This window comes from Thermobia domestica, chromosome 16 (assembly GCF_964235325.1).
Source record: "Thermobia domestica chromosome 16, izTheDome1.hap1.1, whole genome shotgun sequence".
NCBI classification, from domain to species: Eukaryota; Metazoa; Arthropoda; class Insecta; order Zygentoma; family Lepismatidae; genus Thermobia; species Thermobia domestica.
The window spans coordinates 23,677,849-23,704,395 of record NC_137469.1 but is presented as its reverse complement, the minus strand read 5'-3'; the positions used below and the strand labels follow the sequence as shown (position 1 = coordinate 23,704,395).

The 26,547-nt window shown below is 36.1% G+C and overlaps 1 protein-coding gene across 1 annotated transcript in view; it reads left to right on the top strand.

The window, feature by feature from the left end:
* LOC145672946 (pancreatic triacylglycerol lipase-like) overlaps positions 1 to 26,547 on the top strand; it is a 186,913-nt gene that overhangs the window by 147,788 nt on the left and 12,578 nt on the right. Inside the window, exons 5-7 of the mRNA XM_081742194.1 lie at positions 1,016 to 1,246; positions 9,735 to 9,989; positions 13,680 to 13,791. Coding sequence (XP_081598320.1) covers positions 1,016 to 1,246; positions 9,735 to 9,989; positions 13,680 to 13,791 — 598 coding nt within the window. The remainder of the gene's footprint in view (positions 1 to 1,015; positions 1,247 to 9,734; positions 9,990 to 13,679; positions 13,792 to 26,547) is intronic.

Here is a 26,547-nt window from a genome sequence, read left to right as displayed (position 1 = left end):
AGGTGCAATAAACAGTACACACAGTATACATACAAACCTATTTATTTCTCTAGAAAGAATAAAGCGATTATTACGAAACTTGGAGAGTTTGTTAAATATGAATCAAAGTATACTTAGGTATAATTTCTATGTTAGTATATGCAAGGGGACAAGATCTTGGGGTGTAAAATAAACGAAAAGGGAAATTTTTGAGGGATTTTCCCGAAAATCCCTCTGTTACGGGAAAATCGTACGTGATGGAGAAAAACCGAGTGCATATTCGAATTCAGCGCAAAAAGTTCCTTTAAGAACAGGTATTTTCTTTTATATAACAAAACGTTTGTTAACTATGCGTAGAGAAATATATAATATATATAGGTATAGGTAAAGAAATATGTATAGGTATAGTCCATATCGTCGCATGAAAAACAGAGGAACGTAACTCCAGTTTCGTAAGTTTACAGGCGAGAGGACAAAAATATTATTTTCTTAGAAAGATGTGTTTTCAATAAGATGGTAATTGAGCTACATTACAACAGATGATCGGCAAGGAGAGCAGATGGCGTTATGTTCCATTTACACCAAGTGGGTCTTTCAAAATTATGTCAAAACATGAAGAAAACGAAAACAGCATTTTTGGAGTTACGTTCCTTTGGTTCTCATGAGACGATATGAGCTGGATTATACATGTATGAATAACTGTTATACACTGGCATTCATTATCTGTGCAAGTATGGATAGTGACAATGTACAATCGCTTCTGTAATAAGAATGTTTAAAACATTACGTGTAATTTGATGCAAAAGACAATTTTCATTTCAGTAGACCCTATTGGTAACCTTACTCTTAATTTGCACACCGTCACATCTGCAACTGCCCTGAAAAAAAATAAAGTTTTGGTGCCGATCAGAGAAATGTGATGTCGTACTAGGTATGTAAACATGCATGTTATATCCTGAGATTTTAATATGGAGACAAGTTGAAAAATATAACAATGCCTTGGCTACTACTCAATTTCCTTATGTATGTGTTCCAGGTTTGGACCCTTCTGGCATCTTCTTCTATGACAAAGGCGTGACTGACAAGGGTCACTTGGACCCTGGGGACGCTGAGTTCGTAGAAGTAATTCATACAAATGGAGGTACTTTATGGACTGGTGAACTTGGTGTGGATAAGCCAGTGGGTCATGTGGATTATTACCCTAATGGAGGAACTAACCATCCAGGTTGCAGCCATTTTGTATTAGAAGCTCTTCTGTATCCGCTCAGTAAGTATAATTTTGATTTTCTAAAGTGATGACCACGTAACTCGTTTCTTAACATTTAAAAAAAAAAAATATACAGGATACATATCAAAAGAAGATTTCTAAGAACATGGATTATCTGCGAAGTAGCAGTAAGTTTGCCAATTCAGTTTTCTTAAAATAATCAATTTAAAAGCAAAAAATAACACGTATGCATTATATATATATATATATATATATAGGGTGTTTCAAAACAACACTGACAACGTTTGGGAGGTAATTCCCGACACCAAGATAAGACAAAAAGTATAGACCAACTTGGGTGCACAAATGCTTCCTTTCGGAGTTACAGGCTGCCGAAAATATGAAAAAATGAAATTTAAAGGTCCATAGCTCCAATACTATGGGACCTACCGTAGTCGGGTCAAGACTTCACTTAGGAATTAATATATGCGCTACCCAAAAACACATCTTTCAGAATCCCAAGGTACTCAAGCAACAATTTTTTTAGAGTTAGTTTGGCTACGGGCATATAATTTGAAGCACCTCTGTAAAAATTGTTGCGGAAGTACCACAGGATTCTGAAATTTGGATATTTGGATAGCGCACATATTAGTTCCTAAGTGAAGTCTTGACCCGACTACGGTAGGTCTCATAGTATTGGAACTATGGACCTAACCCGTAAGTGCTCGCGTGGGGGTCTCCTGGACTCGCAGCTTGTTTCCTTAGTGATTTTCTTGAAAATGGAGTTGGTTATACTGCTGCCACTTACAGTACCTTTTTAAAACAGAACAAGCATTCTATCAAGGCCCGAAAAGAAAGGTTATAAGGAATGTCTCTAGCAATTCTCACCGCAATATTTTAATTAACAGCTAAAAAAACAACAAAAAATATGGGGCTCTGTGGCACCCCCACGCGAGTACTTATGTTACAAAAAATGGCGCGACTACTTACTGGTTAAAGTTCACTTTTTCGTGTTTTTGGCAGCCTATAACTCCGAAAGGAAGCATTTGTGCACCCTGGTTGGTCTATACTTTTTGTCTGATCTTGGTGTCAGGAATCACCTCGCAAACGTTGTCAGTGTTGTTTTGAAACACCCTGTATATATGTATATGCCAAGTATTGGCTTGTGATCTTAACTCTATTAACTACAGCTACAATTGAAGAATTAAGGCACAATATAAACCAGTGGCCTTACCCGAGAAGTTTCGGGCGTTCTGGTTCCGATCACGTGGCGTAATTCATCGGGGGCCCCACGTTCCAGTACCTCTGAAGAATGTGGACATTTCTGAACTGCTCTCGGTATGTTCCGAGTTCGTGTCCTCGTCATGTGGCTTAAGTAGAATCTTGAAAAAAAAAAAAAAAAAAGATTATCATGGAAACCGAGCTATCCGTGAGACTGAGAAGGTTTCTCCGTTTCTTCCCACGTTTTCAGTATATCAAATCATCTGTCTCCTTTAGTCCATTGATTTCTAAACGTGGGACGTAAAACTGGGAGTTGTCCTTTACAATTGAAGAAAAACACTGTACGTTTGCAGCATAAACCAACTTTTATATGTTAGAAAAACTTTTTTTTACGACGGCTTCTTACTCTTAAGTTTATTATCCTTTTTTTTGTGATAAACAAATGCAATTAAAATTCGTTGTAAAGAGATATGGAACAATGATAACCAATTTTACATAGTCTCGATTTGTGATACCAATCAGGGGTAAAAGTGGGAAGGAAGGTGGGGGTACGACGACCCCCACATCAGAAAATATCTTTGGCGTCCCCACACTTTCTACAAAAATTACAATGGGAAAAGATAGACACAGGGGACAGTGTGACGCCATGCGTCCCCTTATCTTTTTAGATCCATTTTTACCCCTGGTACACTCATGCCCAAAATGATTGTCGCATATCTATAACTGTCTTCTTGTAACAATATAATTTAATAATGATTTTGCAGGGTACTTTTAATACTGATATTATGTGTATAATCGGGACATGTATGTTTGTGGTAAATTTCATAGGAAAATAATTATAAACACGAAAATTAGAGTGAGTAAAACGAAATGTTGCTAAATGGACAAAAAAGTTTTATTTTCGTTTTATTGTTCTTATTTACTGCTCTTTTGACATGAAATTTGCCACATACATGTCTTTCTATTATACACATACTAACATTATAAGAAATAACCGGGAGAATTTATTATCACATCATATTCCCACAAAAACATATTTATAGGCATGCGACAACAATTTTGGACATGAGTGTACCAATTAATAACCGTATTATGCAAGGCATTTCTGTATTTGTAAAATGTGGAAGTACTGTAATATTAAATTCTCAATAGATGGAAGTCTAACCTTTATTTGTTTTATGCTATCTTACATCCGTTTATGTACAGAAATTTAAGTGCAGTTTATTACATTTTTTGGTTCTTCTTTGGTTCAGAGACAGTTTTGAAAATCTTTAAGTTTAACGTCCCACGGTTATGCCGGTTAGGCTAAAGGAGACGGTGATGAGAAATGAGTGAAATGGTGGAATGAAGAAAGTGGGAGGACACGGGAGAGCCCCGAGAAAACCCCGAGCACGGTGTTTGTCCACCACAAAGTCCACACGGCGCGAGCTGGGATCGAACCAGGGACCCCAAGCACCGGAGGTGAACGCTCTACCACTGAGCCACCGCGCCCCCAGAGACAGTTTTGTTTTATTCTCGTATAAGCGTTAAGTACTGTAGATTAAACTTGATATGAAAACAATGTTATCGAGATATAATGTCGTTATTCATATTTTAAAGAAATGGTGAAATATTAAATAAGAAAATTAATATTTTACATACAATGTGTCTTTGGTGAATGGGAGAAATTATACAGGGTGTTTCAAAACAACACCGATAACGTTTCACAGGGGATAGCTGACACTAATAGAAGACAAAAAAGTATAGACCAACGTGGGTGAACAAATGCTTCCATTCAGAATTATAGGCTGCCCAAAACATGAAAAAAAATGAAATTTAAAGGTCCATAGCTCCAAAACTATGGGACCTACCGTAGTCGGGTCAAGACTTCACTTAACTCTTTCGGAATCCTGGGTTTTTGGGGTATTTTTTAGACTTTCAGTCAAGCAGCTACTGCATCGTCACTATTTATCCTAGGATCATGGTTCATACCTCATTCTCTTCATAATGAAGGTGGCTTTCAAATGGTACCACTTGCATGCTCATATAACATACCAGAAGGGGGAAAATTGATGTCAAAGTGAAAATTTTGGAGGGATTTTTTTTCACAATTTGGGCCCCTCTGGAGCAGCCCTGTGTGAACGTAGAGATCTCAAAAAATCTGATAAATAGTACTTGGTAAACTGAATGTGTGTGCCAAATTTCAAGTTTCTATCTTGAATACTAAGGGCGGGAGAAATTTTATCAAGAATCCCCACAATTCCCCAAATTACTGCAAAAGACCATGAACTCAGGTAAAAAAATTCCTGAGACATCCCTAATTACCCTAGCGTCATGTTTCGCCCACCATTCTCTTCAGAATAGAACTGCCTTTCAGACGGTATGACTCACATGTCTCCATCATGTATTTAAGGTGGGAAAATCCCGAAGAAATGGATTTTTTGGTAAAAATATCCCTTTTTTAACTCTTCGCTCCTCTGGATCCCCCCCTGTTTTAACGCAGAAATTCTGAAAAAATCTGGTAAATACTACTCGGTGGACTGAATGTTTGTGCAAAATTTCAATCTTCTACGTGCAAAAATAAGCCCGCCAAAAAATAATGAACATAGGCTTAATAAGAGAAAATATATATTTTGAAATTATGACGTCATCACCTCCTATGTCTGGACGCAGGAAGGTGTGAAACCATACGTAAAGTCTTCTACAATGCCTCTGGACTTGAAAAAAAAAACGGACGAAAAAGCTCAAATAGAAGAGTTATAACGCATTGTACCATGAAACACCCGTATGTTACAAATTGTACCATAGGATCCCCACTTAAGAACTAACATGTGCCCTATCCGAAAATCCATGTTTCAGAATCCTAAGGTACTCACGCAACAATTTTTATAGAGGGAATTTGGCTACAGGCATATAATTTGAAGTACTCACCAACTACCTCTATGAAAATTGTTGCGGAAGTACCACAGGAGTCTGAAACTTGGATATTTGGAAGGGCACATACCAGTTCGTAAGTGAAGTCTTAACCCGACTACAGTAGGTCACATAGTTAGTTGGAGCTATGGACCTTTAAATTTCATTTTTTTAAAAATGTTTTCGGCAGCCTATAACTCCGAAAGGAAGCATTTATCCATCCAGGTTGGTCTATATTTTTTGTCTTATCTTGGTGTCAGGAATCACCTCCCAAACGTTGTCGGTGTTGTTTTGAACCACCCTGTATATTTACAGTTACATTTTTCCTTCTGCGTCTTTCATATACACTTCGTCTCAACTCGAAGTCTAGCACAAAATTCTGACGTCTCATATGGGCATCTTAGGGAAGCGTCCCTTCCCCATTTTTCTTCCAATCTAGGTTAAACATCTAGTAAAAAAAAATTCTGAAACACGTGCTTTAATTATTTTAAATGAAACAGTTCAAACACCAAATTTCACGTCTCTAAGGGATTTCGAGGTATGGACATTTTTATTCTAATATTACACCCCTCAACGCAGGCCCGTAGCAAGCCCAAAAATTTAGGGGGGGGGCCGGTAGAAGCTAGGGGGGGCGACCCAATTATATTATACTTCATCACCATATTATAGTTCATTTGCCAGCCTACCGTGAAATTTTATGGGGGCCAGCCAAAATTTAGTGGGGCCGCCCCCTTGCCCCCCTGTGGATACGGGCCTCCCTCAACGTATTTTTTTTCCATGTCTCATAGTTAAATAGCCTCGGTGTTTAAAGGGACGCGAAACTAAAAATCATATCAATCTTTTCACCTCTTTTCTTATGTTCTAGAAGAAATATTTAAAACAAAATGAAACGCGTATTTAATTATTTAAAATAGAGGCTACAAACACCAATGTTTATGCGTCTAACCTTAAGAGGATTCCGAGATATGAATATCTCATTGTCGTAATTACAACTTCCACCACCTGTTTCCTCCCACAATACTTGTCTTCCCTTCTTGAACCAATAATTGAAAAAGACATTTAAACATTTGTTTTATTACTTTAAATTAGAAGTTCAAATACCAAACTTTATGGGCCTTATGCAGAATCGTTCTGACGCGTGATTAGTGCCATACTAAAGAGTTCGACTATGCTTCCTGCAGTAGTCAAGCTTTTAGTATGACGGTTATCATATGTCAAAACGACTCTGCACAAGGTCCTATGTCTTTAATTTTAAGAGGTTCCGAGTTATAGACTCATTATAACAAGTGAGCATCGTTTCACGATATAAAACTAAGACTTCCAAATTATATGAATTCAATACTGAAGGTTCAAGTAGTAGTGATAAGATCAAAGATAGAACGAATTCCTCGGACGCTGAAAAAATATCAAGAAGCCATAACTCCTTTTTTTTTTATTGTTTTTCTTTTATGGTGATAAAAAGTGAAACCAAAAATAGTTTATTTCAACCACTTCCGGTTTGAATAGAGAGCTAAGGGAGGGGGTGAAACCTATTCTTCGAACACTGAATCGATTGCAGAAAAAGAAAACATCTTGAAACCATTTACCCTTTTTGGTCTACGGAAATAACTATTGGAACCAAAAGTAACAGTAAATTTGAACCACTTTCGGTTTGACTAGTGTGTTGTGCATATTCATAATATGTCGTCTTAAGACGCTAAATCATTTACAAACAAACAAACAAAAACAAAAGCTTCGTGCTATCTGTTACCGTTTTCTTTCTATGATGATAAACGTTAAAACTGGTATTAAAACCGAAAATAATAGTAAATTTGAACCACTTCCGGTGTAGGTAGAGTCTTATGGACAGTCATGTTACTTTGTATTGAGACGCTGAATCATTTGAAAAAAAAAGTCTTGCTATCTGTTACCAGTCTCGTTTCATGGCGATAAACGTTGAAACCAGAAATGGCTATTTTTTTTTACAACTTTCGGTTTGAATATAGGATTATCGGAGTAGACTGAATTTATTCTTGGGATGCTAAATCGATTATTGTGTGAAAAACATTCGTTATTCGAACAATTGACGCTTTAATATAATAATTTTCTCCCCCTTTTCTTGTTCGAATTTCCAAAAGTCCTTGCTTCGTAGTACTTTGACCCCGTGTGGTGCAGTCGCAAACACACTCACTTTTGATGCAAGCGGTCCTGGACTCGATTCTCGACGAAGATACCCCATTCGGAAAGGTGTGAAAAATTTTCGTTTTTCTGGGTTTTCCTCATTCACACCCAGTGGTTCTTTCAGAAAAAGTGTTCCGGGGGACACTGCCAGTACTACTCTATTTATTATTATATTATAGATGTATTTTTTGTTCTCCTCCGCGGGGCACACTCATGTCTCCCCGAAAAACATATCTGGCAGAAACACTGTTCACACCAGGCTGATACCGGGATAGTATCTAACATACTGGTTCCAGGCCACGTCTTTCCTTTCTCGTTCTTTTCTTTCTTCCCCATTTTCTTATGGGTAGTGTGATCCCTCATATGTGAGGGGCTAAAATCGACGTAGATGCCGAAAGCTCAGACATACAAGGGCGCCCTTGTTGTGGTTTCCAAAGGGGGCAAGTATAAGCGACGTTTCAAAAATAGTTTCAAATTTTGCTGTAACTAATGTAAAAATTCTATTGGATTTTAGATATTCTGAAGTACAATTTCCTCTAGAGGGGCAAGCGCCCCACCTTGCCCCCCTGATGGGCGCCCTTGCAGACATATAATTTTAAATTCCACCTTAGTAGTATTTTACATTTAAAAAATCCTACGGATTGTACAAATTTCAAGTTTCTACCTTTAGCAATTTGATCTGTGTGTCGCAGTTTTGTTTTGTCACTCACCCACTCCCAGAGATATATTCAAGTTCCGGCTGATTCCCTTAGATTATGGGCTTGACAAATATCTAACTTTAAAAAAAAAGATACTGTAGTCCTTTTTTAAATTAAACTGATGTCTGTGAATGTAAGAATTCAGCTTATTATTGAGAAACAAACATTTTGTACCGATTACTGTATTGTTAGTGCTGAAAAGACCTGTTTACGAAATGTACTAACTCTTGAAGTCTAACTCTGGGCTATGGAACCCAGGGGTTCAATGCCGCGTTCACAAAAGCTCTGCATTGACTTCTGTCTTTAACCAACTGGGTCCAGTTTCTACTTTGTATTCCTGTCTCTGCGAGATCCATCTTAATATTGTCCTCCCATCTGCACCTATGTCTTCCTAATGGTCGCTTTCCAATTGGTCTTCCAGTTAAGATTTTGAAAGCATTCCTACTTTATTCCATCCTGGCTACATGACCTGCCCACCTGAGCATCCTAGACTTGATGGCCTTTAACAATGTTTGGCAAACCGTATAAATTATGTAGTTCCTCGTTATGAAGTTTCCGCCATTTCCCATTCCCTTTCCCCTTGGGTCCGAATATTCGTTTCAGGATCTTGTTCTCAAATACTTTCAGTCTATGTTCTTCTCTCAGAGTAAGTGACCATGTTTCGCAATCATGCAGCACAACAGGCATGTTGTTTTACATATTTTAAGCTTCAAATTCCTCGACAGGATTCACGACAGCAAAAGATTTTGAATTTAATTTAATTTTGGACTAAAAGAACAATAGTACAAAAGTTCTAACGAATATACCCCTTTAATCTAACTAATTATAACTTTAAGCTCACACCATGATTACAATGATCATTAAATATCATCAAATTAGGTCCATAGAATTGCAAGGATTTACGGTTAGTTACTTTTATATACAAAACAAAATGTAGTCAGCCAAGAATAGAACCGTAGAATACTTCAGAAAATCCAGGGTACTTCAGAAAATTCCAGGGTACTTCAGAAAATCCCAGGTTACTTCAAAAAATCCCTATAGCTGTGTAATTACTGTCCAGATACCATTTTTTTAAAATCAACAATTCTTCAGTAAATACACCCCGATATTAGTTATAGAGTATGAGAAGACACCGTAATAAGTGTTTCCCACGAGACGAATTGGGGCTGTCGCGTCTCAAAAATGTGCTGGAAATTGATGTCTCGTCTCTAAAACGAATATCTATTTCTATTGTAAGAGCTCTGTCTTATCTTGTGTTTCATTAGAAAATTTTTCAAGCGTTATGTCATGAGTAACACTAATCGTGTTTTTATGTGTACGTAGAATCAAATGCTTTTGATAGATCAAGTAAAAAATTGAAGTACAACATTACGAAGCTTCAACATAGAGAAAATAGCCGTCTCAGTTATGGTTTAAACACTTTATTTGACTACATATAGTAAGTATTGTTAATTAGTGAATTCAAGTTTATAGTATATATGATCATAGCAACCAGATGAGAAGAAGCAAAGTGTATATATATATACTATATACTGTATATATATTTGTTTATGAAACGTATTATTTTTCCTTTCTAGTGGAGAAAAACGCTGAAATTCATTGCAACCATAGAAGAGCTGTCCAATTTTTCATCGATTCACTAAAACCAGACTGCAAATTTGTTGGATTCTCGTGTCCACATTTAGACAACTTCCACGAAGATTTTGTTCATGGCGGAAACTGCTTCTCGTGTAATGATGGTTCTTGTGGAATTATGGGTCATGAAATACACACAAATAGATCAGATCGCAAATCATTATATCTAGTCACTGGTGATAACCAACCCTTTTGTGGTAAGTGTTTCAGTTGTTCTTTATTTTAATTGTTGTGTAGTTATGTATTTACATTTAATGAAAGTGTCTTGAAAAGAAACTGCGAGAAGCTCAGTTCACGAGGTATATGCCCTTCAACAACCACGTTTCAGAATGTTTTTACTCTTGCCTGTACCTGGTACAGTTACTGGGGCCTTTAAGGCTTATGATTACAGATCAGAGAGCATTTCGTATGTAATCCCCTAACAATGAAGTTTGTCAGTTCTTTGCCATGCTCAGGAAACATACCATAGAATCTACATTAACCCTATTGTTGCATCCACGTTTACTTTGTAGGTGCATTACTTTAATAAATTTCTTCACATCACTGTATATCTATATTGTTAGGTAATTGTCATTTTTAAACTTCATTTAGTTCATGAGTAACACTAATCGTGTTTTTATGTGTATGTAGAATCAAATGCTTTTGATAGATCAAGTAAAAAATTGAAGTACAACATTACGAAGCTTCAACACAGAGAAAATAGCCGACTTATTTTAATTCCTCGATTTACTCAAAAAATCTCTTTTCTTTCTTAAGTTTTCGAAAAAAACGATTTCCGGTGGGGACACTCGGACGAAGAAAGTACAAAAGCTTTTTGAGGCTAGCCATCCTCAGTGAGGTTTTCCTGAGTTCTCTTCATTCGCAGCAGGCAAATGCTGGGATCGTATCTAGCATACAGGTCCCAACCCGCTTCCTCCCTTCCACAATCCTTTCTTCTGTCCCTTTCCGTGGATAGTGTAATCGTCGAGGAACGTCAGACCTTATACGTCACGGGCTAATATAGTCACGTATGCCGAAAGCCCAGAAATCTAATTCCTAATCCTAGTCGAAAAAAATATGTAGGAAACATTAGAAATATATGCCAAACGTGTTACGGAAGGAATGAAAAATGAAGTATTTCAGCTTAATGTCCCACGAATATGTCCTTTCGGCTAAGGCAGAAGACGACTAAAGCAAGTGAATCATGATGGAAGAATTTTGAGGGAATGAAAGTGTGGGGAAAACGGGAGCACTCCAGAACCTACGGACACAATGTTGTCCACCACAAACTTATTTGTCCGGGATCAAACTACGGCCCCATACACCTGAGGTAAGCATTCTACCACTGAACCACCGTGCCGTCTTGGAAGGAATGAGATATTTCCGTCCTCTTGTGTATACGTATATGATGTATTGGCGTATATCATCATCAGTATAGGTATTCTGCATTATTGGCAGGTCTCTCTCCGCAAGCTGAGCTCCTTCGTGGCTAAGTGGTTAGCGTACACGCCTATGGCGTGAGAGAGCTGGGTTCGATTCCCGGCGGGAGCTCATGTGGTTCGGATTCCACGTTAATCAGTAGGTCCACGTTTCATATAGCCTTGCTGCTGAACGGGACGTTAAACTCAAAATCAACTCAACTCTTGCCGCAAGCTGAGAAGCTTCCATACACCATGGTCTTCACTTTGTTCTTGTAGAAAGTTTCTCATTTAATATTAGGGGAAAGGGGAAAGAAATGTTCAAGTGATCCTTTTTTCGCAATAAGGTAAATATAAGCCTTTCTAATCAAAAGCGAGTCATATTTACCTCATTGACAAAAGTGAGACAATTCACATAGCCCCTATATCATATAATCTTTTGTAAAAGAGCGTGTGTTGTGTGTGTCATCTGACGTTTTCATAAAAAAAAAATGCGTCACCTAGAGTCACCAAATTTTGTGTACAGATAGAGCTAATCACGTACAAAACCGTTTCTACAATTTTCTTCTCGAGGCAAATTTTATGCAAAAATTATGTACAGTCAACACTAGTACCTGTAAGATATGCAACCCAACCGTTTTTGCTGTCGTCCAGGGTGCATATCTTTCAGATTTTTGAATTGTTTTGCATTGATCTTAGTCTTACCCTACACATCTGGCATGTCAGCTGGGCCGAGAACCGATAGGGGCTATGTCAAAGGCATTACTCCAAGTTATATATTTCACATATTTCTTTACTTCCAAAGATTTTTATAAATATTATTCTTGCCGAGCGAAAACCAAAACATTTTAGAGTCTGAGACAGCTACGTTGGGACGCGGGACATTTTCTCCGAAATCGGGACTACCCAGTTGGGACTTGTAGTTATTCTAGTTACAACCTCTGACTATCAAATAAGCGACAAGTGTTCAACTTAACTTCAACTATACCAAAGAATGTTATTTATATCAGTAAAACAAATTAAGATAATGAAGTGTTTAAAATATATATACCTGTTATTATGAAAGCAATAATAATAATAATAAAAATAATAATAATAATAATAATAATAATTATTATTATTATTATTATTATTATTATTATTATTATTATTATTATTATTATTATTATTATTATTATTATTATTATTGTATAGGTTTAGTCACATTCTAGACCTTCCTTGTGCGAGAATTAATGGTGGTGAGAGAAACACCATAGGCCTTATGCAGAGTCGCTTTGACGCATGATTAGTGTCATACTAAAGAGTTCAAATAACATATGTTTGGTGCAGTAGTGAGGCCTTTAGTATGACGCTAATCATATGACAAAACGACTCTGCATAAGGCGGCATATGTTTATCAAGTCACATGTGGGAGTGCGGTAGGAAGCAGTGGTGGCTCTTGAGGTGAATTACATCAATATAAATTTAAAGTTTATCGCTAAAACTTAGGAAAGAACCCTTATCTAATGTCATAATGCTGTAATGTCGTAATTTACACAAGAATTAGGAGATAAATTAAGTTTTCTTCGCTTAGGTTATAACTATAAAGTGTTAAATTTCCCTAACTTAGTTTATAATAATAAAATGTTAAATTTTCTTCTCTTCGCTTATAGCAATAAAGTGTTAAATTCAGTTTTCTTCACTTAGCTTATAGCAATAAAGTTTTAAATTAAGTTTTCTTCTCTTAGGTTATAGCAATCAAGTGTTAAATTAAGTTCTCCTAGCTTAGCTTATAGCAATAAAGTTTTAAATTAAGTTTTCTTCGCTTAGGTTATAGCAATCAAGTGCTAAATTCAGTTTTCTTCGTTTAGCTTATAGCAATAAAGTTTTAAATTAAGTTTTCTTCACTTAGGTTATAGCAATAAAGTGTTAAATTAAGTTCTCCTAGCTTAGCTTATAGCAATAAAGTTTTAAATTAAGTTTTCTTCACTTAGGTTATAGCAATAAAGTGTTAAATTAAGTTCTCCTAGCTTAGCTTATAGCAATACAATTTTAAATTAAGTTTTTCTTCGCTTAGCTTATAGCAATAAAATTTTAAATTTTACCAAATGCGACTTCTCTCAAGAGCTACCATTACTGAGAAGAAGGTTTGTTTTGATCGGCTGTCAGGTTAGGTGGAATGGACAGTAGATTCTTGCTAACGAAAGAACAGATTGAAAATATGGAAAATATTTCATTTTGAGAAGTGTGTGAGTCATAGTTCTGGTTAATAAAAATTGAATGTTAATCCTATCAACACCAATATTATTTCTAGAATGAGACCTACCATACTGTGATGAATTTTGTTGTCTAGGAACTATGTGGCTGAAACAAAAAACAAAAAACAAAAATGTTCGAAGTTTGTTCTTTCTACAGCAAGCGTCTTAAAAAAAAAAAAAAAAAAAAAAAACCTGTAACGGGAATTGTAAATTATCTACTTACGGATTTTTTTTTTTTTCTTTCTTATTTTAGGTTATCAGATCCAGGCAAAACTTCTCACTTCTTCTAGAAATAATTTAACTTATGGGTCTGTCGAAATGACAGTTAGTAACGGAACAGCTGGAATCCATTTCAGGCTAGCGCGGTACGTATTTACTTCTACTCTAGTGACATGTTTTCATTTGCAATTTGCGTTAAATAAAGAATGTGTATACTACAACTTTCTCAAATTCGAATTATATATTTTCTTCGATAGATTAATTCGAAGAGTTATTCAAATTAATCATACGAACGTTTATTCCAATGATAATAATTTGTTATTCAAATAGTATAGTTATTGAATAATTACTTGCTAAATTCGAATAATGAATAGTTATTCAAAGAATTCTTGAAAAAATACAGGGTGTATCAAAAAGAACTTCATAACTTTGAAACCTCATATTGATTTATAGATTTAGCTTACAGACAAGGTTTTGGTGTCATTTTGTAGCAGAATACATCAAGTTTTTTTTTAAATCTTATACCCAAAGAGGTTTAATGTGGCTTCCATCGGTGATTCAGTACACATCCCATATCTCACTTGCTCTACAACGTCCTCAGACGTACGGGGACGACATGAAGATTTGTTGTATCTTACCGGAGATCCAATTTCAATAAAACACTTATACCACTGATAAATAGCAGGCCTACTGTGAGGCTCTATACCATACTTTGTACGAAAATTACGTTGCACAGTTGTCGCAGATTTGGATTCTTCAAACCAAAATTCATAGCTAGCACCCTCTGGGCCAGTAATGACAGCCATCTTTGCTGCAACTGCTGCTAGCGCTTGCGGTGGCCTGTTTCTGAACTAGGTTACTACGTGAGTCAAATTTGATTCATTTTGCTACAAAATAACACCAAAACTATGTCTGTAAGATAAATGAATAGCACCCTTTATTTAAAGAATTATGTAAAATAATTTGCTCTAATTCTGAAAACTGTTATATTGAACATTCGAATATTTGCAAATAGATTCGAATAATTTTAACACTACCTTCATGAAAGGTTTGTTTAAAAATACATGTTAATATTTAAAGAAGAAGAAGAAAATTAATATATTGGATGTATCCAATATATTAAAGAATATACATAAAAATACATAAACACATTAAATTATAAAATAACAATATACAAAATATTAATGAAAATAAAAGAATAAGAAAAAAATAACTGCTAGAGAAATTAACAAGTAAATTTTCTACTTATAAGTGCTATTACTTCTCTAAAGGAAATCGGACTTCCTAGATTCCCTTTATTAGTAGAGTTTAGCGTATCCGGTATTCAGAGATGAGAGGACTTCGGACTTCCAGAAGTCATGTCTATCTCCCAGTGTCGGGTAACTTAAACTACCTTTACAGTTGCAAATACATCAAATGGTACTGGATACTGCGTCCTTGACACAATTTCATGTACTCAAAAGTACTCTATTTACATTTATAAATTGAGTTTAAATGTATTTTAATGTCGTGGAGGTATGACTATTGTTTTACCATCTCATATAACCAGGATCTATTGCTTAAACCGGGAAATTAGAAACCTTAAGTTTTATGTCCCACGGTTATGCCAGCTAGGCTAAAGGAGACAGTGAGGATGAGAAATGAAGAAAAGTGGGAGGAAACGGGAGAACCCCGAGAAAACTCACACACACAGTGTTGTATTCACCACAAAGCTTACTTGGCGCAAGCTGGGATCGAACGAAGGACCCCATCTACCACAGGTGAACGCTACACCACTGAGCCACCGCGACCCTATGTTTAAAGAGAGACCCAGCAACTATGTGATTTTTTTGTGTTATTCGAAGGTTTACACCAGCTCGCGCCAAGTGAACTTTGTGGTGGACAAACACCGTGTGCGTGGGTTTTCTCGGGGTTCTCCCGTTTCCTCCCACTTTCTTTATTCCGCCATTTCCCTCATTTCTCATCATCACTGTCTCCTTTATCCAAGCCGACATAATCGTGGGACGTAAAACTCAAAGACTTAATTTCATTACATTTCGAAGGTTCACGCCCACAGCTTTCAAAGCCAAGACTACATATACAAACATGTGAATATTAGCAATTTGATCATAAACGAGTATACTATTATAATTATTTATTGTGCTATGTTCTAATTAAATTTACATGAATATGTCCCTGGAACAGAAAGTAGTGAATACCACTCATTCTAGCTTTGGAACTTCTTGTATAAATTAAAAGACAAATTCTGACCAAAGCAAATTACAGGTGTACAAATTAAAAGTTTAGCTCTTAAGTGAAAGTAAATCATTAAAAGTTGCATAGGTACTAATTAAAAATTGTTAAAAAGGAAAGGACTAATATAATTGGTTCATGGAATGACCCCCTCTCATTTTAAGAAGTATATAAAGCTGTAATCTTAGAAATTGTATTTCATAATGTGTCTGATGAAGGCAAAGTTAATTTGCCGAAACTGTAACGCTATTATTTATTAGTTAATAAATATATATGCTTTGGTCAGAATTTGTCTTTTAATTTACAGAAAATAGTGATGTTAAAATTCGAAATAATCTATAATTCGAACGTTCACATATATTCTTCGAATAGATTATGTGTTAAACTGTATGTGTAAAACAGGTCTATGAATTTTTAATAGTGCATTATTTTTTTAAAGTAACTCTTGTATCATCGCTATATAATATTTGTTCCCATATCTCGGATATTCTTCTCGAACAAATGGGAGGCGCGGTGCCTCAGTGGTAGCGCACTTGCCTCTGGTGCATGAGGTCTGTGTTCGATCCCTCCCACATAAGTTTGTGTAGTATCATATCGTGTCTGTGGATTTTCTCGGGGTCCTTCCGTGTCCTCCCTCATTTTCATTCTACCGGCTTTTCCATAGACATTCACTTGTCTTAGTCATTTGTCTCCGTTAGTCTAAAGGGCATAGGTGTGGGACGTTAAACTGAAAGATTTCATTTTATTTTTTTTTTTTTTTTCCTCTTGAACAATTAGTCAGACGCACAAACGAACATTTTCATAGTCAAATAACTATTTTCTTTTTTAAAAAAAATATGTTGTTGGAATACATATTTTTAATAACTAAGCTTACTGTATTGGTGATTCCAATGCTCGGTTCATATGCTTTGTGTCTGCAGCTCTGGAATAGCATACATTCTCTAATTTTATACAACCACATTGTAAACAAACGCGATAGTGTTTTCTATGAATTTTATAAATGATATGAGATAATGCACAATACTATGTATTCCAAATGTTTCAGAAATATTGTATAAGCCTTCTAAAGTACTAGTGGAAGTTCTCGTTTAGCAATGACTACGAGGATTTTTAAATATATTTTTGGCACTATCTTACAATGAGGTAGCCCGTAGCTCGTACAAATTTCCCATGTGTATGGCGATATTTCGTCATCCTCGAGTCTGTTCGGTTCATAAAGGGTCACAGATTTGACTGCTTTCAGGTCACGAAGTTTGTAACCAGTTTCACCATTGATTTTCAATACTGAGTATACTTATAATGTTGGTTCCAACCCAACTGGTAAGAACTGATTCAGGTTCCCAGAAAATGGGGTTCAATTCCCGGCGGGAGTCAGGCCGGTAGCCAGCCCAAAAATGTAGGGGGCCGGCTAAAAATAGGGGGGCCCGATCCAACCGTTTATAGTTAATCACCATATTATCACCTACCGTGAAAATTTAAGGGGGGCAGCGAAAATTTAGGGAGGTCCGGCTTTCACTAGACCCCCCTGGATACGGGCCTGGCGGGAGTTCATGTTGGTCGGATACCACGTTAAGCTGTAGGTTGACTTTTCGTTGAACATCGCTAGAGAACAGAACGCTAAACTCAAATCAACTACATCTATTAAAAAAAAAAATCTGCAATGGGTTGTACACCATTTTATACATAGTGAAATTTTATTCGTACCAAACAGAACCAACTCCTGTGTACAAAAACAAAAATTCTGTAACCTTCTAAAATATTCACGAAGCTTTAAAGAAGTTAGTGTGGGAGATTCTACCAAATATAGATTGTAACAAGCGAAGTATGCTTTTTCAGGCATTATTAAAATTTGATCATTTCCTACATTTGCTAATAAAACTTTTACGTTTTTTTTTTTTAATATATGCAAAGGAAAAACATATTTTGACCTAAACACTAAAGACGGATTGATTTGCTATAAACTGCAAATACATTGTGGCATATTTCAGATTTGATTTCTTTTTCTTTTTCTTTCTTTCTTTTTTTTTTTTTTTTTTTTTTTTAGTTCAGCATTCCTTTCAGCTACGGTACGAGACACGAACCTACAGCTTAACACGGGATTCGAACCATATGAGCTCCAGTTGGGAATCGAAGCCGAAAGGTTAACCCTCCCACCCCAAAGGCACCTACGCTAACCGCTTAACTACGATGGATTTTTTTTTTTTTTAAAAAAAGGTAATTGATTCACCGAACGTACCTCATTAACTTATTCCTAGGCTTTTACCCGCTTCTGCATTCATTAAGAACGACAGGGGCACGAACACAGAAATGTCGAGGAGAGTTAAAATTGCAAAGGCTCTTCCACCGGGAATCGAACCCGGTAACCCGTACATCAAAGGCGCACGTGCTAGTGACTAGATCAGCGGGGAGGGCTAACTTCGTGGTATATTTAATTCTATGTAAGACAGTAAGACCCAGTCCGGGGTTGCGTACCATCGTTAAGAGTCTTCATCCCGGCGAAATTAACATACCGCTAATGTTACAGTAATTATGTGATATCTTCAAATAGATAAAAGATAATCGAAATGTGGAACAAGAGCGTCCTAGACAATATTATTTTGCGTGAGGTAACGTTATCACAAGTTACCTAGTGACTTTCCGTTTTCAGCCGTTTAGGAACGCGAAAATAAATGCCGATTTTTAAAATGGCTCGAAATCGAAAGCAGGTAAGTGAATCGTGATAACGGTTTCTCATGTAAAATAATATTGTCTAGGGCGCTCTTGTTCCACATTTCGATTATCTTTTATCTACTTGAAGATATCACGTAATTACTGTAAAATAGCGGTATTTTAATTTCGCCGGGATGAAGATTCTTAAGAAGCACAGTAGAATCACTAAGTACTCTGGTTATTATTAACTGCATACAAAATAAAATTAGCAATACTTAATCCATTTACGTAACTGCAATAAACATCTTTCGAGTTCAACACCACCATTTTGTATGTTGACCTTTACAACAAGCAATCCTTGACATAACCAATCCATAAAACTACTACTATTACGTCACACTATACTTCTTTTTATTACTATTTTATCTGTTTGTAGAGCGACACAATCTGCAGTTTTATTGTTTTACTTTGTGTTCAAGCTATTCTCAGTAGGAATAACCTATATGCAGAAGTACTTAAGTGTTGATTATCTGATTGAAATAAACATCTGTTTTTTAATGGTAGATTGTCCTGGGTGGGAGGAAACTTGTAGCAAATAGTAAGTTAAAATATTATTTGGTTGTTTGTTTGTTTGATTATTTCGTTAGTTAGGTTGGTGTGGTTGTGATTTACTTGATGCTTGGTTTCTTGGTTGCTCGATGTTTGTTGATTTGTTTTATTGAACATTCCATTCCAGCGCTGAAGCTACGAACAGTAATCGGAAAGTAATGTTACTAAGCCTGCAGTGAAACGTGTATCTTATCATTTCATACAACCAATATACCCAACAGATACTACATGCATTAGGTTATTTTTCGACATAAGTGTCCATATCGGTTGAAACACTTGTCGCGTCGTGGAAAGAGTTTGAAGATTCTCTCCTGGTAAAAATCCTGTCCTTATGTGTTCAGCCACGTTGTCACGAAGTGTTTCATTTCCTCGTCTGAAGCAAAGCGACGCCCTGTTAAGAGGCTTCATCCCGGCGAAATTAAAATACCGCTAATTTTACAGTAATTATGTGATATCTTCAAATAGATAAAAGATAATTGAAATGTGGAACAAGAGCGCCCTAGACAATATTATTTTGCGTGAAGCACCGTTATCACAAGTCTTTCCTAGTGGCTTTCCGTTTTCAGCCGTTTAGAAACGCGAAAATAAATCCCAGTTTTCAAAATGGCTCGAAATCGAAAGCAGATAAGTGAGTCGTGATAACGGTATCTCATGTAAAATATTTTCTAGGGTGCTCTTGTTCCACATTTCGATTATCTTTTATCTATTAGAAGATATCATATAATTACTGTAAAATTAGCGGTATTTTAATTTCGCCGGGAGGAGGCCTCTTAAGTGAACCTTCAAGTGTTGAAACAGGTGAAAGTCGTTTGGAGCGAGGTCGATAGCTATAGGGAGGGAGGTTGATGTTGACTTCAACAGCGTGCTGGTCTTCTGGGCTACATGCGAACTTTCGACACCATTCTGCGACAGTACTACCGAGACATTACAGTATCTCTCTGTATAAACCTCTATCAGCTGCCGGTGAATTTCAGTCGCAGTTATATTTTTTCGCACTTACAGAAATCGAGTAACTGAGCGGACTTTTTTTTCGCGAAACCAGTTTTCCAAACGAATCGCCATTTATGTTTACCTACAACTAGCAGCGTAGGTGGCGGGTGGCGGGTGGTAGGTGCTGCACAGTTGCCAACTCCATGTGTTAAAATTACCGCACACTTCTCATTGGTCTATAACAGACGAAACTCCAGAAATATCGGCTTTGTAACCTTAGTTTCTGATCGTCCCTCGTATTCCCACCACCATAATAAGTTCTTCCACCGGGGATTGAACTGAGGACTTCATGCACCAAAGACACATAGGTTAGCCACTACACCAGAGAGGAGGGTTTATTATTATTATTATTATTAATATTATTATTATTATTATTATTATTGGAATGAAAAATGTTTCAAGTGGCTTGCTTTCTATAACAGCTCTGACTGAACCAGGTTCCAGACTATTTACCAATCGTAGCTAGTGAGTATATTGAAAAAATGAAAAGTAAATGAAATCTTTGAGTTTAACGTTCCAGGAATATGCCTACTAGAGTAAGGGAGACTATAATTAAAGCAAGTGAATGATGATGGAAGACGTGGTGGAATGAAAAAGTCGGAGGACACGGGAGGTATCCCGAAAAAACTCGCCAGAACGATGTTGTCCTCCACAAATTAACTTGGCCGGGAATCGAATCAAGGACCCACGTACCAGAGTTAAGCGCTTTACCCATAATCCGGCCTTGGTCTTTCAGCTACAGTACCTTCTACAAGTTTTTATATGGTAAGTTTTCTCGGGTTCACATAACATTCTTTTTCCTTATATTTAACGGTGAAATTGTGAACGTAGGCTTAGAGCGTGTTTCGAACAGCAATGTACTGTATCACCAAAATAGGAAACTACCTATATATATATATATATATATATATATATATATATATATATATATATATATATATATACGGTTTGCAAATATTTTCCTCACTGGGGTCCGCGGTGGCTCAGTTATAGAGCGTTTACCTCTTGTGCATAGGATCTTTCGGTCGAGCCAAGTAAGCTTTGTGGTGGATAAATACGGTGTGGGTGGGTTTTCTCGAGTTCTTCCGTTTCCTCCCACTTTCTTCATTCCACTATTTCATTCATTTCTCATCATCACAGTCTCCTTTAGCCTAGCCGCAATAATCATGGGACGTGAAACTTAAATATTTCATTTTCCTCATTAATCTCTCGAACACTTTTCATGTAAGTGAGAATAGTTTATTTGATGCAATTTTGCAGCAATTCCGTCAATATCAATAATAAGCAACTTTCGTAATCTTTCCCATATTACATTATACTTTTATTTGTAGACGTGAAAGATTATTATTTTTTAAATAATATTTCAACCAATCCTCCCAACAGTAGCAGCAAATATTGTACTTACGTATCTTGAAATAGAATATTTAAGTTAAAAATTTATTTACCATGAGCTCGGTATGGCTATCCTTTGTTACTGCCTGATTGATATTCACGCTTTAAAAAAAATACTGGCAGGACAATGAAATTTATATGGTTTCATAACCTCAGCAACTCTAAAAAGTTTAATTTCCTTTAAAAAAAAAATGACACTCACTAGTCAGTTTATCATTTCAATAGCGTTAGTTCAACAAAATTTCACCAGATGTCAGGAGAAAGCAAAGAATTATTGCTTGAGCACAATCTTGTTCTGCCACCTGTTGGCAAAGTTTAGCATTGCGCGCTTCTTTTTTCTCGGGAAGTACCTACAATTTTCTAAGTGATACATTTTTCAGATGTATACTCAGAGATAGGTCAAGGTGCTCTCTAGCTCCCCTCGCAGGGGTGTAGCTAGTCTGCCACACTGAGGCCCGGTCCCCAAATGACATTTTCATCCTCCAAATAAATTGGGTTTGTGTGTTTTGTGTTCACTAAACTTGTTTCATGCTTCAGCAAATGAAGAAAATATACAAGGTGTTTCGAAACAACACCGACAACTTTTGGGAGCTGATTCCTGACATCAAGGTAAGACAAAAAGTATAGACTAACTTTGCACAACACAAATGCTTCCTTTCGGAGTTATAGGATAACGAAAACATGAAAAACTAAACTTTCAAAGCCCGTAACTCCAAAACTATGGAACCTACCGTAGTCGGGTCAAGATTTCATTTATTAACTAGTATGTGTCCTGTCCAAGTTTCAGAATCCTGCGGTACTTCCGCAACAGTTTTTATAGAGGTAGTTGGTGAGTACTTCCAAGTAAATGCCCATAGCCAAAAACTCCCTGTATAAAAATTGTTGCGTGAGTACCTTAGGATTCTGAAACATTTATTTTTGGATAGGGCATATATTAGTTCTTAAGTGAAGTCTTGACCCAACTACGGTTCGCCTCATAGTTTTGGAGCTATAGACCTTTAAAGTTCACTTTTTTCATGGTTTTGGCAGCCTATAACTCCGAAAGGAAGCATTTATGTTGTGCAAAGTTAGTCTATACTTTTTGTTTTATCTTGGTGTCAGGAATAACCTCCCAAACGTTGTTTTGTAACACCCTGTAGAAGAAAATGAACGAAAGATCATGGAAATAATAATGATGATAATAAAAATAATAACGTTATTAAATCAACTGGAAATTAACAATCTACTTTGCCATGCATTTGTAGAACAGTACAGTATGTGAGATCAGTCTTATTTTTCTTTGAGTTTTTTAAACCGTTTACATTTATGAGTTTAAATCCGTTATACGTACTTAATTTTTATTAAACCATTTATACCCATAACTATTTTGAGTATACTGAAATCAAACAAATGAACTTGCTTATGACCAATTTGTTGGCACATTTCCTAAAACATGTGATTTTTCTTCCATGCGCTGTCGAGATTCATGTTTAAGTAAAACATTATAGTAAAATTCATTAATAATAATAATAATAATAATAATAATAATAACTTACTAATGCTTTCGTATAAAAGACTTTTCGTTTGCTTTTAATATGTAAGAAATCCAGTAGCCCTGGAAAGTCATGGTCCTTTCCTAGAACAATTTCCTCACTATACCCCTGTAATATTTCAATAAACGATATTTACTGTCATTTTTTTTCAATTCAAGCTTTGCGTGGTATCGATGTCCAACATGGGCGCCGATCCTCAGAGGATCGAGAGGAGCCTGTGCCCTAAAAGAATTTATTTGGGTCTCCAAGATCTTGATACCTTTGCTTGGATAACCTTGCTTTGTTAACGACAAAAAAAAAAAAAAAAAAAACTGAATAGAGCCCCTCAAATTTATACAGAAATCGGCACTGCTTACGTCCATATGAGTTCAAGGGGAAAGGGATTTTTATAGTACCTTATTATAATAAATCTACCCACGATAATGTACTCAGCAAGGCATCTACTGTCAGCGCCATGAGTTCAACAGTGGTGGACCTATCTTGGGACCGGAAGATCCCAGCAATAATAACCTAAGTGAGGCGGACAGGGCAATGTTTATCCAAAGGGACTTAGTGTTCACTGCTACGGCCGTTTTATAACGTAATTCTAATAAATAGGGAAAAGAAGTTACAAGAGATTGAGAATTTGCGTTTTTCCGAAAGAGATTTTATTTTACGATAAACAGCTTAGATACTTATCATATCAAATTACATATAGCGTAGATGGTTTTCAACAGTGGGACAACCCATCAAAAACATTTCGTACTAACCTAATCAGGAAAAAAAAAAGTACTAGATCTGGGGAAAAAGCACTGAAATTTTATCTGCTCCCGTTTCACTCTTTTATGTTTTCGACAGCTCCTCCCCCCCTGTGAGTGAGGAAGCGACCCCCACATTCTTGAAAGAATCTCCAACTTTAATTTTTATACAGTCAAAATTTGATACAAACAGTGAAAACCACTTACACCTTTCTAATTTTGACTTTACACCCCAAAACTAAAAGTCCTGACTGAATCCATGCTTAATTGTTGTATTAGAACTCACTGTAAAATCACTAAAGTACTAAAATACACAAGTATGACAACTATAGACAGTGGCGTATTTACGATTTTGTTTCGGAGGGGCTTTGCCTGAAAATGTGACAATTCTGCAAGATATTTCATATATTTTACTATAGTAAGTAAGTTTTCGGGGGGGGGGAAACTTAAGCCCGGAAGCCCTCCCCCTAAATACGCCACTAACTATAGATGATGTCAGGAGAAAACAAGAAATATCATAAAAATTGGCTTATAGAAACAATCGAGTTTAAATTCCATAATAGCCTACTGTTTAAAGGGATCTCCAAATATGTAATATTGATTACTGTGATCATTTATTATTAGTTGGATTAGGCGACCGGACGGTACCTACTGTATGTCCAACTTCCGCACTTGTAAATACCGCTTTGAGAGAAAAACAGGCAGACAAAAGTTACTGGAACATTGAATTTTTCGTCCATTGCCAAATTTCATGGGATTCCTTTTTTTCTCCCAAATGTATTTATGAGAACACAAAAGAAGAAGAAAAATACTTTTTTTTTTTGAACGTACCAGACCTAGTACGAAAGTACTAGCGGTGGTCGTACTGGTTTTCAATTGACTTAATATAAAGACATAAAAATCAATTTCAAGCAACTTGATACCACAACGCATTTGAGCCACACTGCTTAGTTATGTAATTGTGAGAACTTCTTACAGTTACAAGTAATAAAGAAATGTGCTCTAATATTATAGAAGTAAACGAAGGTAAAATTAGTTTTAGAAATTTCCCAGAAATATTTCATTTTTAAGAACAAAAATTATTTCTATTCCGGTTTTTCATGTCTCCGGAAGGGTTTGAAATATCAAACTGCCGCAGACAGCATTTGAGAACCATCTATATGTGGTTATATGTGTTACTTATCTAAGCACTTTTTCGAAACAGTTTTTCGAAGAAAAAAAGACAATTTTTTAAGTTTTTGTAGCTTTGATCCTATTCATAAAAAATACGTCATATCCAAGGGCGCCCATGTTGTGGTTTCCAAGGGGGGACAAATATAAGCAAGGTTTCAAATATAATTTGAAATTTTGCTATAACTAATGTAAAAATTCTATTGGGCTTTCGATATTCCCAAGTACGATTTCCCCTTAGGGGGGGGCGAGCGCCCCACCTTGCCTCCCTGATATAATGATACGAGGGCTGATTAATAAAGAATGATCATAAATGAACAAAACATAATTACCTGTATTAATCCTCCAAATAGTCTAGGGGCCGTACATAGGTCCTGTTGGAAAGTTTGACTTCAGAGAATTTCTCTTCAGATATTTGTTAGACAGTTGAAATGCATGATTTTTGGCTTGGGTACGTTGTTCCAGTACCGTCAGTTTTTTCAAAATGGCCGCCAAATCCAATATGGCGGCCAGATTTAACATGTTTCAAATAATAAAACAGAAAACTCATATATATATTTTTAAAATACGTTAATTTTTTTATTGTAACTTTTTCTACATAAAATTAGCTTTCCAAAGACGTATAGAACGTTAGTGTTCGAATTAAACTTTTGGATTGGGGAGTGTTTGTGCTTATTAGTAGACCTATAATAGATATAAATTAAAATGTAATGTATCTTATAATCTCTTTTTGTTTCGTTCGTTCTCTTCAGATATTTGTTAGACAGTTGAAATGTATGATTTTTGGCTTGGCTACGTTGTTCCAGCCCCGTCAGTTTTTTTTTCAAAATGACCGCTAAATCCAATATGGCGGCCAGAACTGACATGTGTGAAACAATGAAATAAAAGCGTGTTTTCTTACAAAAATATGAAATGATGCTTTTGATGAAAATGCTTTTGATGAAAGGACTCAGTAGCTTTGATTTCAAGAGAAATTCGTATACAAGAACTTTCAAAAAGGACCTATGGGCTCTAGACTATGTTGATGTCGCTTGCACTTTAGGTCCATTTTCATATTATTTAGGATAAGTACCCACAAAACATTCTGCACCAAACATAATAAAGACGAAAGTAAATTTATTTCAGCCGGTTTGTTTACACACTATTACTTTCACATCATCACAAAGAAACAGATGTACATGTGTTGATATAATTATCACAATGATTATTCAACTATAAAATAATAAGACTCAAGCGTTCATCGCAGCACTTTCATTCATACTGATTGCGACAATGAATGTTTCTCCCCCAGGCACAGAACCTACAACAGGTAATTTTGTGAACTCGACAAACACAGGTATTTTCTCTAGCACACTTTTTACAGTGGTATGGATGAGGAAAATCATCTGGCAAATACTTTCAATAATTTCTGGAATAATATCATCATCTTTACGCACATAACCGTATTCAGTTGGAGTTAATTTGGGCATCTTATCAAAAATATGAAACCAACTATAACTTTGTAAGTATGCACGTTTTATGTGCAGTCGTAAGCTTGAAGATGTTGGAGCTAATTTAGTGAAATCAAGTCTCTTCATTCTGTTGTACTGAT